This window comes from Prosopis cineraria, unplaced genomic scaffold (genome assembly GCF_029017545.1).
Source record: "Prosopis cineraria cultivar Desert tree isolate PC_DT_omini unplaced genomic scaffold, ASM2901754v1 PC6, whole genome shotgun sequence".
In the NCBI taxonomy this organism is placed as follows: domain Eukaryota; kingdom Viridiplantae; phylum Streptophyta; class Magnoliopsida; order Fabales; family Fabaceae; genus Prosopis; species Prosopis cineraria.
Window position 1 is genome coordinate 34,718,639 of NW_026555337.1, and position 17,767 is coordinate 34,736,405.

General features: G+C 30.9%; 2 protein-coding genes across 10 annotated transcripts; one reads left to right on the top strand and one right to left on the bottom strand.

The window, feature by feature from the left end:
- Positions 1 to 210: 210 nt before the first annotated feature.
- On the bottom strand, positions 211 to 6,456 carry LOC129313434 (pentatricopeptide repeat-containing protein At5g38730-like). 9 transcript variants are annotated; one of them, XR_008593946.1, is made up of 5 exons: positions 6,316 to 6,456; positions 5,691 to 5,767; positions 1,552 to 4,640; positions 1,418 to 1,473; positions 211 to 1,290 (listed from the first exon to the last, which is right to left on the bottom strand). XR_008593946.1 is itself a non-coding variant. In XM_054956533.1 (3 exons), the coding sequence occupies exon 3, from the start codon at positions 4,460 to 4,462 to the stop codon at positions 2,699 to 2,701; it is 1,764 nt and encodes a 587-aa protein (XP_054812508.1). In that variant the 5' UTR covers positions 4,463 to 4,640; positions 5,691 to 5,767; positions 6,316 to 6,456; the 3' UTR covers positions 211 to 2,698. The 9 variants fall into 9 exon arrangements, 5 of the variants coding, with proteins under 5 accessions (XP_054812508.1, XP_054812509.1, XP_054812510.1 ...); XR_008593944.1 differs by having other exon boundaries at positions 211 to 1,473; positions 1,556 to 4,640; XR_008593945.1 differs by having other exon boundaries at positions 211 to 1,473.
- LOC129313435 (two-component response regulator ORR9-like) lies at positions 586 to 1,761 on the top strand. The gene is made up of 5 exons (XM_054956538.1): positions 586 to 744; positions 879 to 982; positions 1,086 to 1,163; positions 1,393 to 1,463; positions 1,605 to 1,761. Exons 1-5 carry the CDS (start codon positions 642 to 644, stop codon positions 1,759 to 1,761), a joined length of 513 nt encoding a protein of 170 aa, XP_054812513.1. The 5' UTR covers positions 586 to 641.
- Positions 6,457 to 17,767: the final 11,311 nt, after the last annotated feature.

Sequence of the window (17,767 nt, forward strand, 5' to 3'; positions counted from 1 at the left end):
ATTTTTTTTTTCTTTCTTCGTTTTTTAAAAAGATTGTTAGAAAAATTACTTAAAATTGCCAAGAAATTTACAAAAAATTCAGTGAAGTTTGATGTTAATTCCTTCTCAGGTTAATTATAAATTTCAAGATCTTCTAACAGGATTTTTTTTTTGGTCAAGTTTGGGGCATTAAATGAAATTTTCCTAATCAAACAACAATTAGAGTTGTAATTTTCAAAAGTACGTGCACGTGCATGAATGGAATGCTGACACTATTGAGCAGTGACCTTCAAGACTCTTGAAAAGGCACAGCAAACCCAATAGTGAGTAGTGACTTTTAATCATAAATTAACCAAAAGAGTCAAACGAAATGATTCTATGGAAAAAAATTAGCGAGTAAAACAGCACCTTCTTTGCTGCTTCTCGAATTTAGAAATCAACCTAGAAGATCCTGGAGATTCTGAATGAAATCTGTCGGATCTCGCTTTCCAAACTGTCAGATTTCCTTGGATGATTTTGTATCTTCTTGGTCATGATGGGCTCCCCTTTTAAAATGTCCCGTTCTCATTTCTCACCATCATCATCATCATCTTCATCTCTCTCAGTTGCACTATTTCATCTTCATCAAGCTTTTTGCCATACACCGTAATCTTCAGGTTATTATGGGTATGGCTGCAGAGACCCAGTTTCATGTTTTGGCTGTTGATGATAGTCTCATTGACAGAATGCTGATTGAGAGGCTCCTCAAAACCTCATCCTTCCAAGGTACTCTCTCTCTCTCTCTCTCTCTCTCTCTCTATATATATATATATATATATGTAATTATATAAATGTATGTACGTGTTTTTGGGTTAATTTGATATCTTCTGATTCATGTGGATGTATTTTTGTGATCACAGTTACTGCAGTGGATTCTGGAAGCAAGGCTTTAAAATTTCTTGGTTTAAATGCAGATGAACAGAGAAAGGGAGATACAGTCTCTGTTGATGCTGGTAGCCATCAGGTTCAAATTGTTTTCCATCTTCAAAGGTTTAGCATTCTCAGGGGATGAATCTGGGTTAGATCTATTGAGTCTGATCTAATTATACTGTTACTTGTTCTGGCAGGATTTAGAAGTGAACCTGATCATAACAGATTACTGTATGCCAGGAATGACAGGCTACGATCTACTGAGAAAAATCAAGGTAAGCTTTTGGGATATTTTCCACAAATGGAGAAAAGACTTGTGATGTATTTTTATACAGAAAATAATCTAATTTCAATTCTACAAGATTTTGATAGGGTTTTCTTCTCCATGCCATGAAAGTTTGCCTGAATCCAAATTTTACATTAGGAACATCATAACTTACAATTAATTGTATTATTTTTATCAGAGGTGAGGTAAATAACAATAGAAGATCATAAATTTTGCAGGAATCTGAGTCTCTCAAGAACATACCAGTGGTGATTATGTCCTCAGAGAATGTCCCATCAAGGATCGACAGGTGAGGGAAACTGCGAAGAGTAAACCCAAATCTAATAACATAAGACAATAACTAAGAATTTCAAAATTAAAAATTTAGAGGTTATAACTGACTGAATCTTGGATCTGACATGGCCTTGTTTTTATTTTTTTTTTAAATCAGATGCTTAGAAGAAGGAGCTCAAGAATTTTTTCTGAAACCTGTTCAACAGTCAGATGTAAACAAGCTCAAGCCACATTTGATGAAATCAAGAGTTAAGGAAGAGGAAGACCAATTCATCAATAACCAAAGGAAGAGCATGCAAGAAGAAACCCATTAGCAGTTATAGGTGTTTTCCAATTAAAATTGAAGACATACAAATAGATCCTAGGACATTTTCCTCTACTGACATTTTCCTCTACTCTGTCTCAACAGCTTAGCAATGAGAAGTAGTAGATGGTGCTGAATAGGTCCCCGAGACAATGAAAATTGACAGAAGACTGAATTTCATTCAATTCAATTTTGGTGGATAAATAGCCAGCCCTTTTTATTTTTCTAAAAAGAAAAACTAATTTTCTTACTCAAGTCTTGGAGGTGAGGGTCAAATATGCATCAAAATGCTTCTAGTTTTGGCTACACATTCTACTTATGGTCAATTACATGAAATCTCTTCCATTTAAGGTCTAAGCAATCAGGATAGTTAATGCCAACAGAATCAACAAATATTAACTTTCGTCAGTTCAGCATTACAACAGAGAATGGTAATGCAAATGTCTCTTCCAGCAATATGATTAATTTAAAGGTGATGGGAAAAAAGAAATACAAGAATTTTCAGTAGTTCAACGCTATACTCAGGCAAGCGAAAATATGATTTTTTTTTTTTATGCAAATTAATGAAAGAGCACGCAGCAGTATTCAGCGGCCAAAAAACAAAGTATCAAACTATAACTTATATTCTTCATCTATCTAGAGTCCAAGAATTTTAATAAACCTGCTAGCTATGAAACCCAAGTTACAGAGAAAAGTAGTTATGCCTAGTGATTTAATGTCAAAAAGATACAGTAAATTTAATCCATTAGCGAATAAATATGTTAACCTCAGATTTAGTTAATAAATGATCAGACACTCTGTTCACAGCCAATTGCTTCTACCCTCTAGTAAATTATGAAGAGAAAAATACAGAAAGGCTATAAATGCAATCATGGCCAGTAATTCATTTTCCACTCTAAAAGCTTCAAAACATAACCCTGAAAATTCTAGTGAACAATGGTTAATCATCATAATTCCATCTTCTTTACTTTATTCATGGTATTTCTTGACATAAGGCCCCTATCCACCACATAATTCCAGAATGAACATGAAGTTTTGTTTTCACTATCAAGAGGATTAACAAAACATTTATAGATTTTGCCTGTTATCATCAACCTCCTCCTAGTCATCTCTTCGAATATATTTGATGCAACCTTTGCATTCCCTGATTTCCAATATGCATAAGCAAGACTTGTATAAATAACGCAGTCACCTGATATACCTCTCCCTTCCATAAGATTAAATAACTTCTGAGCACATGGTATCCTTTCTAACTTACATAACCTTCTTATTAATGCCCTAAATATTGAAACATCAATGCAAAGACCTCTTCTAAGAAACTCATCTGGGAGCGTAACAACTGCCTCTTCATTGTCTTTATTGCAGTAACCATCTACTATCCATGAATAAGCGCAGTAATTGGGGGAAAACCCAGCATCAAGCATGGAAAACAACATCTCCTTGGCACTTTCCAGCTCTTTCATCTTGCAGAACCCATGAATTAATGCTTTGAATGTAAATGGGTCAGGTTTCAATCCAGCCTCTAACATCTTGTTCTTAAATTTCAATGCAGATTTCATATCTCCTATCTTGCAGTAAGCATTTATCAACGTGTTACATGTGACACTATCAGGTTGAACTTTTCTTTCACTCATCTCAGTCAAAAGTTTATTTGCATCTCTTATTCTACCATCCTGACATAGCTTACGCAAAATTGAGTTATAAGTAACAACTCCAGGGTACAATCCCTTAGCCTCCATCATCTCACGCAATTTCAGAGCTTGCTCAAGGTCATTTATTTTGCAATACCCATCGATCAATGTAGTGTATGTAACATTATTGGGAATTGCACCTTTGATGTTGCTGAATATCCTCATGGCTTCTCTCATCCTACCCTCTCTACAAAATCCATAAATAAGAGAATTGTAACTAACAATGTCAAGATTTATTCCTTCTCTTTCCATTCTGTCCTGGATAGATAAAGCCTCGTAGTGCATACTTCTCTTGCAGTATAATGATATCAAAGTATTGTAAGTGAAAATATCAGGAAACACACCCTTCACTTCCATCTCATTCAGTAAATGTTCTGCCCTCTCTACATCTCCTGATTTGGAACAAGCATGGATTAACACATTATAGATATGTATATTAGGAATAATACCAACTTGAACCATTTGTTTGTATACCTTCCATACCATGTTAGTAACCCCATGCTTGACCAAAGAATTCAAAAGCACAGTACAGGCATGAAAATGAGGTTTCAATTTATATAGCCTCATCTGCTCAAAAACCTGAATGGCATCATCGGTCATCTTTGATTTTGTAAGATGTATTACAAGCCAACTCAATATATGCGAATTAACTTCTGGGTCATGTTGAATTTCAATCAAAGCTCTCAAAACTGATGGCGATGAAAGAAAATCCCTGCGGGCAATTTTTTCAAGCATCTCTTGTGCGGTTCTAAAATGTTTATGCTTTACAAGGATATGAAGCATGGACCATGAACAATGCAAAGAGTGCTTATAATTTGGAACTGATTCAGCCCATTTGAAGAATGACAAGGAATGAGATGGAGCAAAGCCATGGAGAGAGAGTTGCACAAGTACCTGGTGAATGGTGGAAGAAGTAAGAGCAGAAGCCTTCTCAAGCTTCAACAGATTACTCCAATGACCCTTCACAATGATAGCACACATGCTCAGTATTAATTGGTTGGAATTTTGAACCAAAATCATGCCAAAAATCTTGAAGAAGCAATGATTTTGGAAAGGGGAATTTCATTGGTTCAGAGGCAAAAAGTGGTCAAGCTCAGCTTCTTAACCGTCTCAACTGTTGCAATTGTTGAAGCAGGATCGACGCCTTCATTGTCGAACAGTCAGAATGGATCTTGATTCTTAAAGCTTGTCGTTGTCGCTGTCAAACATGAAGTTTCTGCAATTAGGAAAGGGAATGGGATAGTGTTTTTTGAGGATGAGGTAGATAGATGTCAACTGAAATGATAATGTATTATTTTAAATATAGGGAAAATTAATTATTTAATCCTTTTGTAGTTTCACTGAGTTTGTAACCTAGTCCTTATGTTTTAACTCATCACAACTTGGTCCCTATCAACTCATCCTATGCGGCACTAACAGTAATTAATGGTGCTAGAAATTGCCTAGCAGGCAGCTTTGTCAGCGCCACATTAATTTTTTAAAAATACGTATACTAAATAAAACTTGCCACCCAGAAAAAATAATCAAATTTAGCCCTCCTTCCAAACGCACAGTAGGGTTCATCTGAAGATAAAGGAAGAAGAAGATGAAGACATAGGCGAGTTTGAGGTGAGACAGATGAACATGAAGAAAGTGAAGTAGGAGAGAAGATGGATCCAAGTCTGGACAGAAGAAGAAGAGGCGATGTGAAGATAGAGGAGAAGGAATAAGATAAAGACAAAGGCGAGCTTGAGAAGGCCAAAATAAAGCCCATTGCTCAACTGGATATTTCTTAGCCACTAATGCTCAGTGAACCTTGCTATTTTTTAATGCTTTTATTGTGAATTTAAATTTAAAAGATATCAAGATTTGCCCAATGACTCGTGCAGCAAGAAGTATTACGTAATCTTTATCATCTAGACTTTGCTCTGTTGTGGGCTCATTTGATGAAAAATCAAAAGTTGGAATCTGTCTCTTTTTGCAGCAACTAAATGAAGGAGAATTGTCCAAGTTCTTGTCTTTATCAGTATATGAGTAAGCAATGAAGGAAAAAGAATCAACTCAATGAAGGAAAAATATCCAAGTTCTTGTCTTTATCAGTATATTACTTTGCAGCACTGTTATGAAAATTGTAGATTGCCCCGCTTGCCTGAAGTGATAAGACAAGTGAACTTTTTCTCTTTCTGAAATGAAAATTGTAGATTGAAAATTCCATGATTGAGTCTTACATTATAGTAACCAAGTTTTGGAAGAGGGTACCATCCCATACCTGAAGCAATTACTACGATCCTGCCTCTGCTCCTTTTCAGAAGTGGAATTGCAAGCAGAGTCCCTGAAATTTACTTCCTGTGAAATTAAAGTAGAGCACTCAACTTATAGACAAAACACAAGCAGGACACTCATAGGCAGACCTATAACTGAAATCTTTGAAATGTGCATAGTTGATATAATGTCCTTTTAATTTTTGTTGCAGATGCTTTGACACAACTCGAGCCAAGTCATTTACAAGATCATACATCACAAGAAACTTGAGAATTTTCAAATTTGATGATAATATAAAAAGATTAATAAACATAATGCCAAAACACAACAAATCCTACATTGCACCCAAAAAAAAAATCCAAATCATACAAGTCGCTGGTAATCACAATGAAGAGGGAAGAAGTATAATAGCCAATTACACACCATTCAAGCAAAAACTAATAAATAAATAAATAACTCAATATGTAAACATTCCCAAATCCAAAGGTGTCAATATTCAACAATTACACGACCAGATTCAAAGCCAAATTAAAATGAAAAGTTTAAAACAAAGCATGAACAGCGGGAACAGATGACGCGGGGAAATATTCAAATCTAGATTCAGAACACCAGATTGAAGAAATCAATCTCACCGTGGGAGTAGAAAAGGCCCTAGGATTTGAACCTTTTTCACTGCTTGCCCCGGACAACTACGCAGGGCTGACCACAGTGGAACGCGTCCGACGGAGTATGGGATGCTTGTTCGTCGAAGAAAGAGAACTGAACCCGCTACTCGCGAGAAAGGGTTTTATCGGGGCTTATAATTAATTTTAGGAAGAATTTGGTGTCCGACATTTGTAATTATTTTTAACTAAATAATTTGAAATAAAAAATTATATCAAAATTAAAATTATTAAAATAATTTAAAGTCAAATTATTTGATAAAGAATATATTTTCATATTATCATAGCATACTTTTAATTTTTTTAATTTTTTAATTCTCATTTTTCTAATTTTCTCATACGCTTTTTTTTCAATTTTTTTAAATAATTAAAAAGAATCTTAACCTTGTACTATGTTAAATAAAATTAGTGGACATAAATAAAATTGATTAAAAAATAAATTTGATAAAAACCATATATTAACACATAATTTTACCTTACATCAACACAAATGAAGATAACAATTAAAAATATATAAAAATTATGAAATGATAAAATAAGGGAATTTACTATTGAGCCCACGGAAGAAGTCTAATTATTTAGAGGTCCAACGAAATGGAAAAATAGCTTTGAAGTCCCACGGGACTTTGACGTGATTATGTGAATAATTTTCATTGCTCAATTACTGAATTACCCATGATCTTAAAAAAAAAACAAAAAAAGAAATGAAGTTCTCCGACAAACCAAGTCTTCTTCTTCCAATATTTGGAGCTCTCTATGTCTCTCCCCCTTGCCGCAATCTGAAACTTTCTACCAATTACTTCACTTGTGTATTTGAAGCCATGTGATTTCTCATTTTATTCATCTTCTTCTCTCATTTTCAAATTTGATTATTGTCTGTGTTATCACCACCTGGTCTTTATTATTAAAGGCTTTGTAACTTTTGGGCCAACTTTTTTGTGCAAAGCATCCCACACTTCAAGGCATCTATGAGAATTTTGGATGGTGGAACCTAAAATTGCATTTCTGGATTTGAAGGTACAATTATTTTAATTCAACATTTAAATCTCTTTTTATTTCCTGAGAGATTCTCTTTCTTTAGCAATGGTAACGGTGATGCAGAAGATCAAAGACAACAAATATGAGATTTTTATACTTGACCTTAATTCTTGCTTCATCCAATCCCACTCTGAGGATTATAGGGCATGCCTGTGGTCATATAATTGGTTTGATTGAAAATTTTGTGTTATGACAGTCTATGTTGATTTAAACACTTAGAACATTTGACTATTTCACAAGACGATAAGAGTTGTTGCTCTATCGTGGTATTTCTATTTCCTATCTTTCAGCTCTATTTAGGTTATTTAAGGGAAAAAAAAAAGGTTAATCTCTCCCTATATAAATCTCATAGCATATTCCTGCTTTGTTGATAGGTAGATTGGTAATAGTTGATGTTCATATGTTTTGTTGCACTTTAGGATGATATGAATTGCGCATGTGTGACTGTTAATAACTTAATTTGGAGTTTTATTGTTTGTGATTGGAATAATGAGATGTAGCTTGTGAAAAACATATATTATATTTTCTTTTATAGGGGGAAACAATTTGTAGATAATGCCCAAGGCAGTATAATAGCATGTGGCGGGAGTGTAAGAACAAAAACAATAAAAAAAAAAAAGTAACAATATATGAAGAGTGTACAAGAATGATGTCATCAACCATACAAGTACAAAGATTTAAAAAAGGAAATATCAGTTTTCAAATACAAAGGTTTATCATTGTATAAGATATTATGAGACTGATTATAATTTCAAGACATGCAAGAATCATAATTCATGTTGACTACTGTTAGAGACATGTCTAATTTTTTGTTTATACAGTTGTAGCCTATATATATATATATATATATAGAATTTTTTGTATATGTTGGTAGACTTACCAAGAGTTAATAAATATCAATGCAATTCATGTAGTTTTTTAAGACAAGTTGTGAAAATTGTATAATTATATAAAAGATGCATATAAAGTTGTATATATTTTGCATCTTAACATGTATATTTTAATGTAAGCCTGGTTGTCAATATCTATGAGAAATTGTCATTTTTCATTGTCATATTGTCATTACATGTTGCCTTGTTAATTTAAATGACAGATAACTTCATAAACTTTTACTTGTTATGCATAAGATGTCATTTCCCATTACCATGTTATCATTACCCATTGTCTTGTTAATTTAAATGACAAATAACTTGTTGAATTTTTACTTGTCAATATCCAGTATACATGTTGTCATTCCTCTTCACCATGTCACTGTATCTGTCACCTTGTTAATTTAAATAATGGATAACTTCATTAATTTTTACTTGTCAATGCACGATGTGTAAGTTGTTATTCATTTTTTCCATGTTGTTATTACTCGTTGTCTTCTTAATTTAAACAGAAAATAACTTCATATTTTTTACTTGTCAATATGATATGTAAATGCTTTCATTTTCATTTGCCATATTGTCAGTACTCGTTGCATTGTTAATTTACATAGAAAATAATTTCAAAAATTTTTACTTATCAATACCCTATGTGTAAGTTCTTATTTACCTTTGCCAAGTTATCATTACCTATTACTTTGCTAATTTAAACAACATATAATTTTATTTTTACCTGTCAATACCTTTTGCGTAAGTTAGCATTATATTTTCCTTTGCCATGTTGTCATTACATGTTATTAAGTATTCAATATTATATTTATTATTTTTAGTTTAAAATGAAATTATTCCACATGAAAATTATTTACTTATCAACAAGGTATGAGGAAATTGTCAATATATGCGGGCCATTGTCAATTAATGACAAACATGGGCATTCTCATCCACATTCCACAACTATCGACAAATCCAAAGTAACCGACCATAGGCATGGCCTATATTCCTCTCAGAGTGAGATTGGATGAAGCAATTAGAATTAAGGCCAAGTATAGGAGCCTCATCTTCGATGTCTTTGATTTTCCGCATCACCATTGCCTTCGCTAAAGAAAGACAACCTCCAAGAAATTAAAGAGAGAGAGAGATTTAGATGTTGAATCAACACTGATGTAAAAATTCTTATATAAACTGGTTAAAATTAGTCATTTAAACTAATAGATACTCATATATGATGATTTAAAAAAGGAACATTCTAAACCAGTTTTAGATAAAAGTTAACTAAAAAGATTTTAATTTATTTTACATTTTAAAAATTAACTTCTAAAGATTTTTAATTTCTAAATCGATTCCTTTGTTAACCAATTTAAAAGTCATCCTAACTTTTTTTTATTTACAAAAAATGCCACCATCCCTCATTTTTAAACCGTTACGCATTAGCCGATTTAAATATGTGAATTTAAAAATCATATTTTACTATAGTGTAAAGTTAATATACCTTTAGAAACCAAACACACACACACACATATATAGCTTCAAATTCGAAAATGCAATTTCAGGTTTCACCGTCCAAAATTTTGCTGAAGCCTTTAATCGTGGGAATGTTTTGCACAAAAAGTTGGCCCTAAAGTTACAAGCCTTCAATAATAAGGACCAGGTGGTGATAATGCACACAAAAATCAGATTTGAAAATGGGAGATGATACAGATGAAAAGTCACATGGCTTCAAATACGCAGATGAAGTAATAATTGGTAGTAAGTTTTAGATTATGGCAAGGGGGAGAGAGAGTTTCAAATATTGGAAGAAGATGTAGAGAAGGAAAACTTTGTTTGTTGGAGAGATTTTCTGCCTTCATTTTTTTCAGATCATGGGCAATAATAGACAAATAAAAATTATTTACACCAAAGACCCTTGGGACTTTAAAGCTATTTCTCCATTTTATGGGACTTTGAGTGATTACAACCATTCTATGGACTCAACAGTGATTGTCCCAAATAACTATTATTTCACAAATTTTTATATCATATACAAATATATTAAATATTTACTATTAATAAGATACAAATTATGGGAAAAAACAATTCATCTTTTATAAATACACAAACACATATATAGAAAAATAAAAAGGGTTAATATACAATTTGAACCCTAAACTATAATTTTAGAAATGATTTGAATTCTATACTTTTAAAAGGTACATTTTGAATCTTAAATAATTAAAGTTGAGATAATTTTATCCCCACAGTTAATAAATTTAAACAAATGTCGTTTAGTTTTTTTTTTAAAAAATTAGGGCATAATGTGTGATTTTCACCAAATTTCACTCTTAACCTTTATTTAGTGAAAATTTCATACTGGACCCCATTTTTATGGATGTTTGTACCATGGGGGAGAAATTATCCCAACTTTAATTGTTTGGAGTTTAAAATATATCTTTTAAAAGTTTATAGTTTAAATTGCCCCTAAACTTATAATTTAATATTTAAATTATATATTAACCCAAATTAAAAAAGAATCAGAATTTTATATTTCACATTCATATATATGAAATTATATTAAATCAATTTTAGATTAAATTTGAAAGATAACTTGTTGCACATTAAGAATATCACTTATAATATTTAAAAAATTATATATTTTACATAAATAATAAAATTAAATTTCAACCCTTATTTAAACTCCACCCCCACTTTATATAAGAGGGGATGGTTCATATTTACATATTTATATATTTTTTTAAAAGAATGTCAGCAAGAAAATTGCCCCCACTAATTTAATATTCTGAATCCGATTCTAAGGACACTAAAACAGGCTTAAAGAGGATGAATTTTTATATTCAATCCCTTCATATTTGCTACAACTTATACCAATCAGAAGCACGTTCTTCTATCTCCTCTTCTCATATAAGAAAATCTAGTCCCACCTGATACAAATGGGAAAGCATAAAACCATAAAATGTCCAGCCCCATTCAATACAATAATGCATTGACATGCCGAGTTTATCTCTATAATAAAACCTTTGCTTTCTCGCTTTCTTTTTTATGGCCTTGCTTTCATTTGTCTCTGACCATTCTCGACTTCGTCTGTACCTTCTGCGATTAAAAATCATCTTCATCTAACTTTGGTTTCTCACCTGGCGCATTCGAAATGAACTTCATCTTCATCCTCGACTTTGTCTAGCTTCAAAAAAACCACGGTGCATTTGAGGAATGTGTTATAATTAAATAATTTCTTTTTTTTTTGCAGCAGATTTTAATTAAATTACTAAATGGAGTATGATAATCACCCCAGTACTTGGTAAAATTAAAGGTCATTTTTTTTTCTAAACTTTTTTTTTAATAGCGTTGAGCATCCTACATTAAGAAATGGGGCAATATCCCTCTTAAAATTTCTCTAGGAGCAAAAAGCCCTTTCGTTAAAAAATCGTTATCTATTAACATGGAGAAATTGTGGGACCCACGCCCAATGCCAACAAGTAGTCCCTAACTTAATTTGTGTGGTTTAATTTCGGTTCAAGCTCCCCAAGTTCATTTTGTATCTTAATTACAAGTTCAACATTTTTTATGAGTTAATAAAATTATTTAAATTAAAGCATTTAAATATATTTCTAAATTCTGAATTTTAAAAAGAAAAGTAAAAGTATTACGAGTGAGTTAATTTAATTTAATTTTAAAGTTAAAGTGATTTTCTTGAAATTACATTACTGAAAATTTTCTTAAACTTTGAACCATGTATATAATAGCTATCTTAATTTTTAAAACTTGACAATAGACCTTATTTTACTTTCAATCCTATGTACTAAAGGTGTTTAAAACCAAACAAAACCGATCATACCAAACCAAACAAAATCAATTCAACAAAAATTAATTATTAGTAAGGTTTGGTTTTCATTTTAGAACTCCCAAATCAATTGGTTCAAATTTCAATATTTTGCTTCTAAAACCTGAACCACATATTTTATATTTTTAAACTTATTTTGAATGGTTAGATTAGAATACTAATTAATTAGTCCATTAGTTTTTACTTTTTAACAGCAATTTTAACTAAAGCGCATAGCCTAAAATACTTTAGGAATTTAAAAACCAAAACCCCTACTCACAGATTTTAATAGTTTAATTGTTTAATAGTTTAATTGCTGGTGGCATCACATTATTTTCTTCATGCCATATTATTGAAAGTGAAAACTTTTCACAGAAAGTCAATAAAATTCCTAAAAATTATTCAAGAGTTCATATTTCGACATGTTGTCTCTCCCTTTTCATATGTTAAACTTAACAATGATGTTAGATTGGTGCTACAAAAGTTACCTTGCTTTTTCGTATAATTTTAGATATAAGAATTTCTATTGTTGATTATGAGAGAGTTACACTCTATTATTGTTGTCAATACAATTTGTAATAAAATTTAGCTCATGATACTACCGACAAATGCATATAATATAGTGTTTATTAATGATGAAATTTCAATCATTTTTATTTTTGGTTATAAGAATATTCTTTGTCTTGTTCCAAAAAAAAAATAAATTAAAAGAATGTTCTTTGTCATTCATAGATGTTACTTACAATGCTAAACAAAGATGATTGCTTTCGCTACAAATTATAGCTAACTCATTGTACTAAAGAATATGAGAAAAATTAAAATAAGTTAAAATAGATGACTTTATTAATTATATATCATCAATGTTACAATATGGAGAGTGTAACATTTCTATAACCACATAACCATTCATACTTAAAAACAAAGCCAACATATATAAAACAAAATTGCCCAAATATTGATGAAAATAAACTTCATGGCAAATTGAAGAGAGATCATGTACGTACTCTCTTATTTTTATTTATCTAAGTGTACTTAAAAGCATAGGATACTTATTTAATGTTTGATAAAGGAGGCTAGTGAGGATAACGTGGGAGTTAATAACTTGGTGGTTTCTCCACAACTAGCTCAATTTTTTTCTTGTGGTGATTTCTCTTTGCTTGATTTCCCTTTACCTGCTTTCCCTTTTGCCTGGTCTCTCTATGACTGGTTTGTTTTTGTTCTTTGGAATGTCTTGCTTTGGCTTTCCAGGAGAGGATTTGTCACCCTTCTTTTGGGAAGACCCTGTAATTGGCTTCTATTTTACTGGCCAAAACCATTTACGACCTTTAGGCTCATTTATTTGAGGTTCATTGGTAAGGAAATCCTCAAATTGTGGGCTTTTCTGAAGAAGTGAATTTTCAACTGGAGGAGGAAGCAAATTATAATACTTTGCAAAGCTAGAAGTGATGAAAAACATCACTCCAAAAAGGAACACTAGAATGTGTTTAGAGGACATTGTTGAAACTTGAAACTTTAACTTGTATTGATGGTGGAAATTAAATACTATACAGGCTCTAATTTATAGTACAACTAGGGATGGCCATTGGTTTGGAGATATTGTGCATCCAATGTATTATAATATCAAAATATGTTAGATAGATAAAATAATGAAAAAAAATAAAGCCTATGTTGATAAATAGGTTTGGACTTCATTGTATCTGCACACACATTCATGAACATATATGAAAAATTGCAAATTCATCTTTTATTTTTTTTTCAATTACTTTATGTAACGTTGATTTTAATTTTAGGGATAAAGAAATTTTTATTCTATCAAATTGGTCTCGGTTATTGATTTGATCCATTAAGTTTAATTTTTATCAATTTGGTCTTTTATGTTTTCTTAAATTGTCATGAGTCCTTTAAATTTTAAAACACAAATTGAGTCAAAAAAATAATATAGTGCATAAAACATATTGATGACTTGTCATGTATATGTAACTAAATGAGAATAATTTATCCCTCAAATCAGTTTAAGTTTTATTAATATAATTCCTTACACTGTGTTTTAAAATTTCAGCATCTATTTTTCATATTTAAGTAATTATACTGCTTTGGTCTTATTTATAGGATAGAGAGAAAAGAAAAGTTTTTAGTCTTATTTATAAGGCACTTGCTAATTTCTAAGACTCCTCTTTACGTTTTTGCTTTTATTAAATGCTTTGAATAAAAAAACTATTAATAAAATTTAAGAACATTATTAAGGATAAAGATAAAAACTTGTTAAATTTTAAGATAAAGTTAATAGGGTTTAAGATTTTCTTTGGTCTGGTGAAGCATACTGGAAGTGACTTATAAATAGGACTAAAGGGAGTATATCTTTTCATTAATCTACATGATTACCGTTAATATTCTGTTATCCTTGTTAGTAAATTTTAATAGAGTAACCTCCTTTTTAAACAATAAGGATCAAATTGATAACCAAAATAAATTTAAGGAACTAAATTAATAAAAATTAAATACGAGGGACCAACTTGATAATTGAGACAAACTTTAGGGATTGAAAGTTGCATTATCCCATAATTTTATTTTGATATTCGTATATCCTTTGTAAGAATTAATCATTGATGAAGATTTGTTTTTTGCCAACAATGGAGATATTTAATATGTGTGTTTTCTGATATTAATAATTATGTAACTAATATTAGTGAAGAAATTCATCTCTTTCATTTTATTCAAATATGTAAAACCGGATGTTACAAAATATAAATGTTTGTCATATATATGTGCATGTGTGTTATTGGCTGATTCGTTGATGAAAATGGGCATTTAATGCTCACTAGCTGGGATTCTTTAAGTGAATATAACTTTGTTGGTCCTAAAATAAGTTTGAATGGCTAGATCTTTTTAAATGGGCCATTAGAATGTACAATATATAAATGGCCAATCATTACCATTTGATTTCAATACAAATAATTTCCCTCCAAATAAAACTACAGATCAATACAATGTTCTAAATTATTTATTTAAGTGACTTAGATAATGATTCCTTAAAATGATTGTTGATAACTATTTTTTTTTCCTTTTTATTGACATTGAGTCATTATCTCATTAGTTGTTTATTAGCTTCTCATGAATATTTTATTATTCTTAATTACCATTTCAATTTGAAGGAATATTATAAAGTGTATCTTAACAATTAATATCATGTTCCCAACTGTTCAATTTCTTTTCTTTTTTCCTTTTATTTACCACGTGTCATTATTTCATTATTTGATTATTGGAGCTTCTCATGAATATTTTATTGTTCTTTACATTTCATTTTAAATTAAAGGAATATCATAAAGTGTCTTAACAATTAATACTTTGTTGCCAATTGTTTGGTTTTGATTAAAACATCGTTTATCAATTTTATTAAATACTTAGATGTCCTTTTGAAATCTAAAGGGATATAATATTTCTTCTTTACCTCAATTATCAAAAGGTTTTTTTAATTTCTTTGGATATCTCTTCAATATGAAATGAATGTTATTCTTTGGTAATGAAAAAGAGACAACACGATCATAATTAGAAAAAATAACGGCTTTCAATGAATCCTAAAAAAAAACAGAAAAGGAATTGCAATGTTTAACTAATTCAAGGTCCATTATCTACTGTTTTGTTATATGTTTGGATTAATTTTTTTTTTTGTGTAACATGCCTAATCTTTTTTATATTTATCTAGTTACTATTTTCGTGAAACGAGATTGAAGAGCATTACTTTTTACCTTTCAACTATTTGCGTAGGATTGTCTAATATTTTAAATCTTTTCTGGTGCAATGTTCCCCTTCAACAAATAAAAAATGGTGTTTTGTTATTCTTATTGTTAATAATAGTTAATTTTGACTATTAATTGACTCAAATAATTTAAAAAATACAAAAAATTACAAAACAATGACTCAAAGTATTACAATTAAGTATAAGAAAATTGATGATGATTAAATATCTTATGTTACAAATAAATATCAAGAGATAAATGTTATTTCTTACCTTGTAAAAGACAACAATACCATTTTTAGTTTGACCAAAATACTACTTATTTCATGTAAATAAATCGGAGTAGCTCAAGTAATTAATTAAGGAAATAATATATTTTCTTTAATGACAACTTATTAAAGGATTAACATTTAATATTTAATAATTTTTACAAGTTATTGTCAGGAATGATAATATGATAATCACCTAAATACTTGGTCAAAGTGGTTGGTAAAAATAATATTTTATTTTTACATAGAATTAAAGACCATTTTTTCTTCGAAACTTTTTTTTTAGAAACGTTGGGCATCCTACACTAAAAGATAGGGCAATATCCCCTTTAAAAATTTCCTTATGGAGCAAAAAGCCCTTCTGCCACAAAATCATTATTCGTGGAGAAGTTGTGGGGCCCACACCCAGTGCCGATGTAACATCTTGAATTTCAATCTAGAAAGATTAGTTGCTAATTAAGGTTAAATTAGTAATTAGTGGATTGATTATGGTTTGGATATCAAATTGATATTTTGTGTTGATTGGTTGATATGTTAATAGGATTGAAGGGTGGAATGGTAAACAAAGATGAAACACACGAACATAAGTGAGATTAACCTCATTGTACCATGCGCCATGGCACATTGTATGGAAATCACTTAAAGTTAACATGAATAGCTCATGAAATCAGAAGGGAGAAATGTGAAAAAATGCATTTGGAGAGGAGGAGGAGTTTATCTCTGCTAAGACTTGCATTATTCAGCTATTGGGAGTTTGCTTCGACTAGTGACTCATCAGTTAAGTATCGTACAGCCTTGAACTACATTTCTACCCTATTTTCTTCAAGTATGATCGGTAGAGAAATTGAATTAGGAAGTTTTACGATGTTGAAATATAAAGGAAAGGTTTATAAAGGGCTTTTGAATATAAAACTAAGGTTTTGTAACTAGTCTGAAGTTAAATAGTTGAGTCTTAAGAGTTTATGCTCAAATTAGCCTAAAAAGATTAGGTTAAAAGAGTAAATTGGTTGGTCAAATGAGTTAGAAGGGTATTATGGTCATTTGAATAGCCTATAGAGCCAATGACTATAGATGATAGATTACATGAACTTGAAAGGTGCTAATTGAACTATTTCATATATTAAAGGACTTGGTTTAGCCAAATTAATGCCTAAATTAAGTATTAGTAACTAATTGGAACGTGTTCATCATGTAGATTGAGCATCCGAAGGTTTTTTGAGGAAGTTGGACTAACTTGAGAGGTTCAATATGAATGGTAACTTTTGATAATAAGGTTAAAAAGGTAACTGGAGTAACATTTATACTTGTTTATTTGTGAAATTGTTTACAAGTAGTTTGGATAACTATGTGCATTATGATTTGTAAACTGATAGAGTAGCAATATTGTGAAAGGAATATGTATGTGGCTGTGTGAGTAATGTATGAAATGTATGAGATGAGACATATGCATAAACATGTGTATTGCATGAGTATACCCTAAACTAGGGTAGGGGGTCGTGGCCTTACTCTGTGCAAGGCTAAGAAGTCCTGAAGATCTTGAGTGTAGAGCTTGACTCTGCTAGGAAGGACCTAGGAGAATGATCCACGAGTATACCCTAGACTAGGGTAGGGGGTTATGGTCTAACTTTGTGTAAGGTTAGGAAGTTTTAATAGTCCAAGTGTTAAGAATGCTCTGCTAGGTGGGACTTAAGAGACCACCCAT

Excerpts from the sequence above, each read along its gene's own strand:
- LOC129313435 (XM_054956538.1), top strand. The coding sequence starts at position 642 with ATGGGTATGGCTGCAGAGACCCAGTTTCATGTTTTGGCTGTTGATGAT. Across the intron at positions 983-1,085 it reads TTGATGCTGGTAGCCATCAG|GATTTAGAAGTGAACCTGAT; the intron begins GTTCAAATTGTT and ends TTGTTCTGGCAG. Across the intron at positions 1,164-1,392 it reads ATCTACTGAGAAAAATCAAG|GAATCTGAGTCTCTCAAGAA; the intron begins GTAAGCTTTTGG and ends TAAATTTTGCAG.
- LOC129313434 (XM_054956533.1), bottom strand. The coding sequence starts at position 4,462 with ATGATTTTGGTTCAAAATTCCAACCAATTAATACTGAGCATGTGTGCT.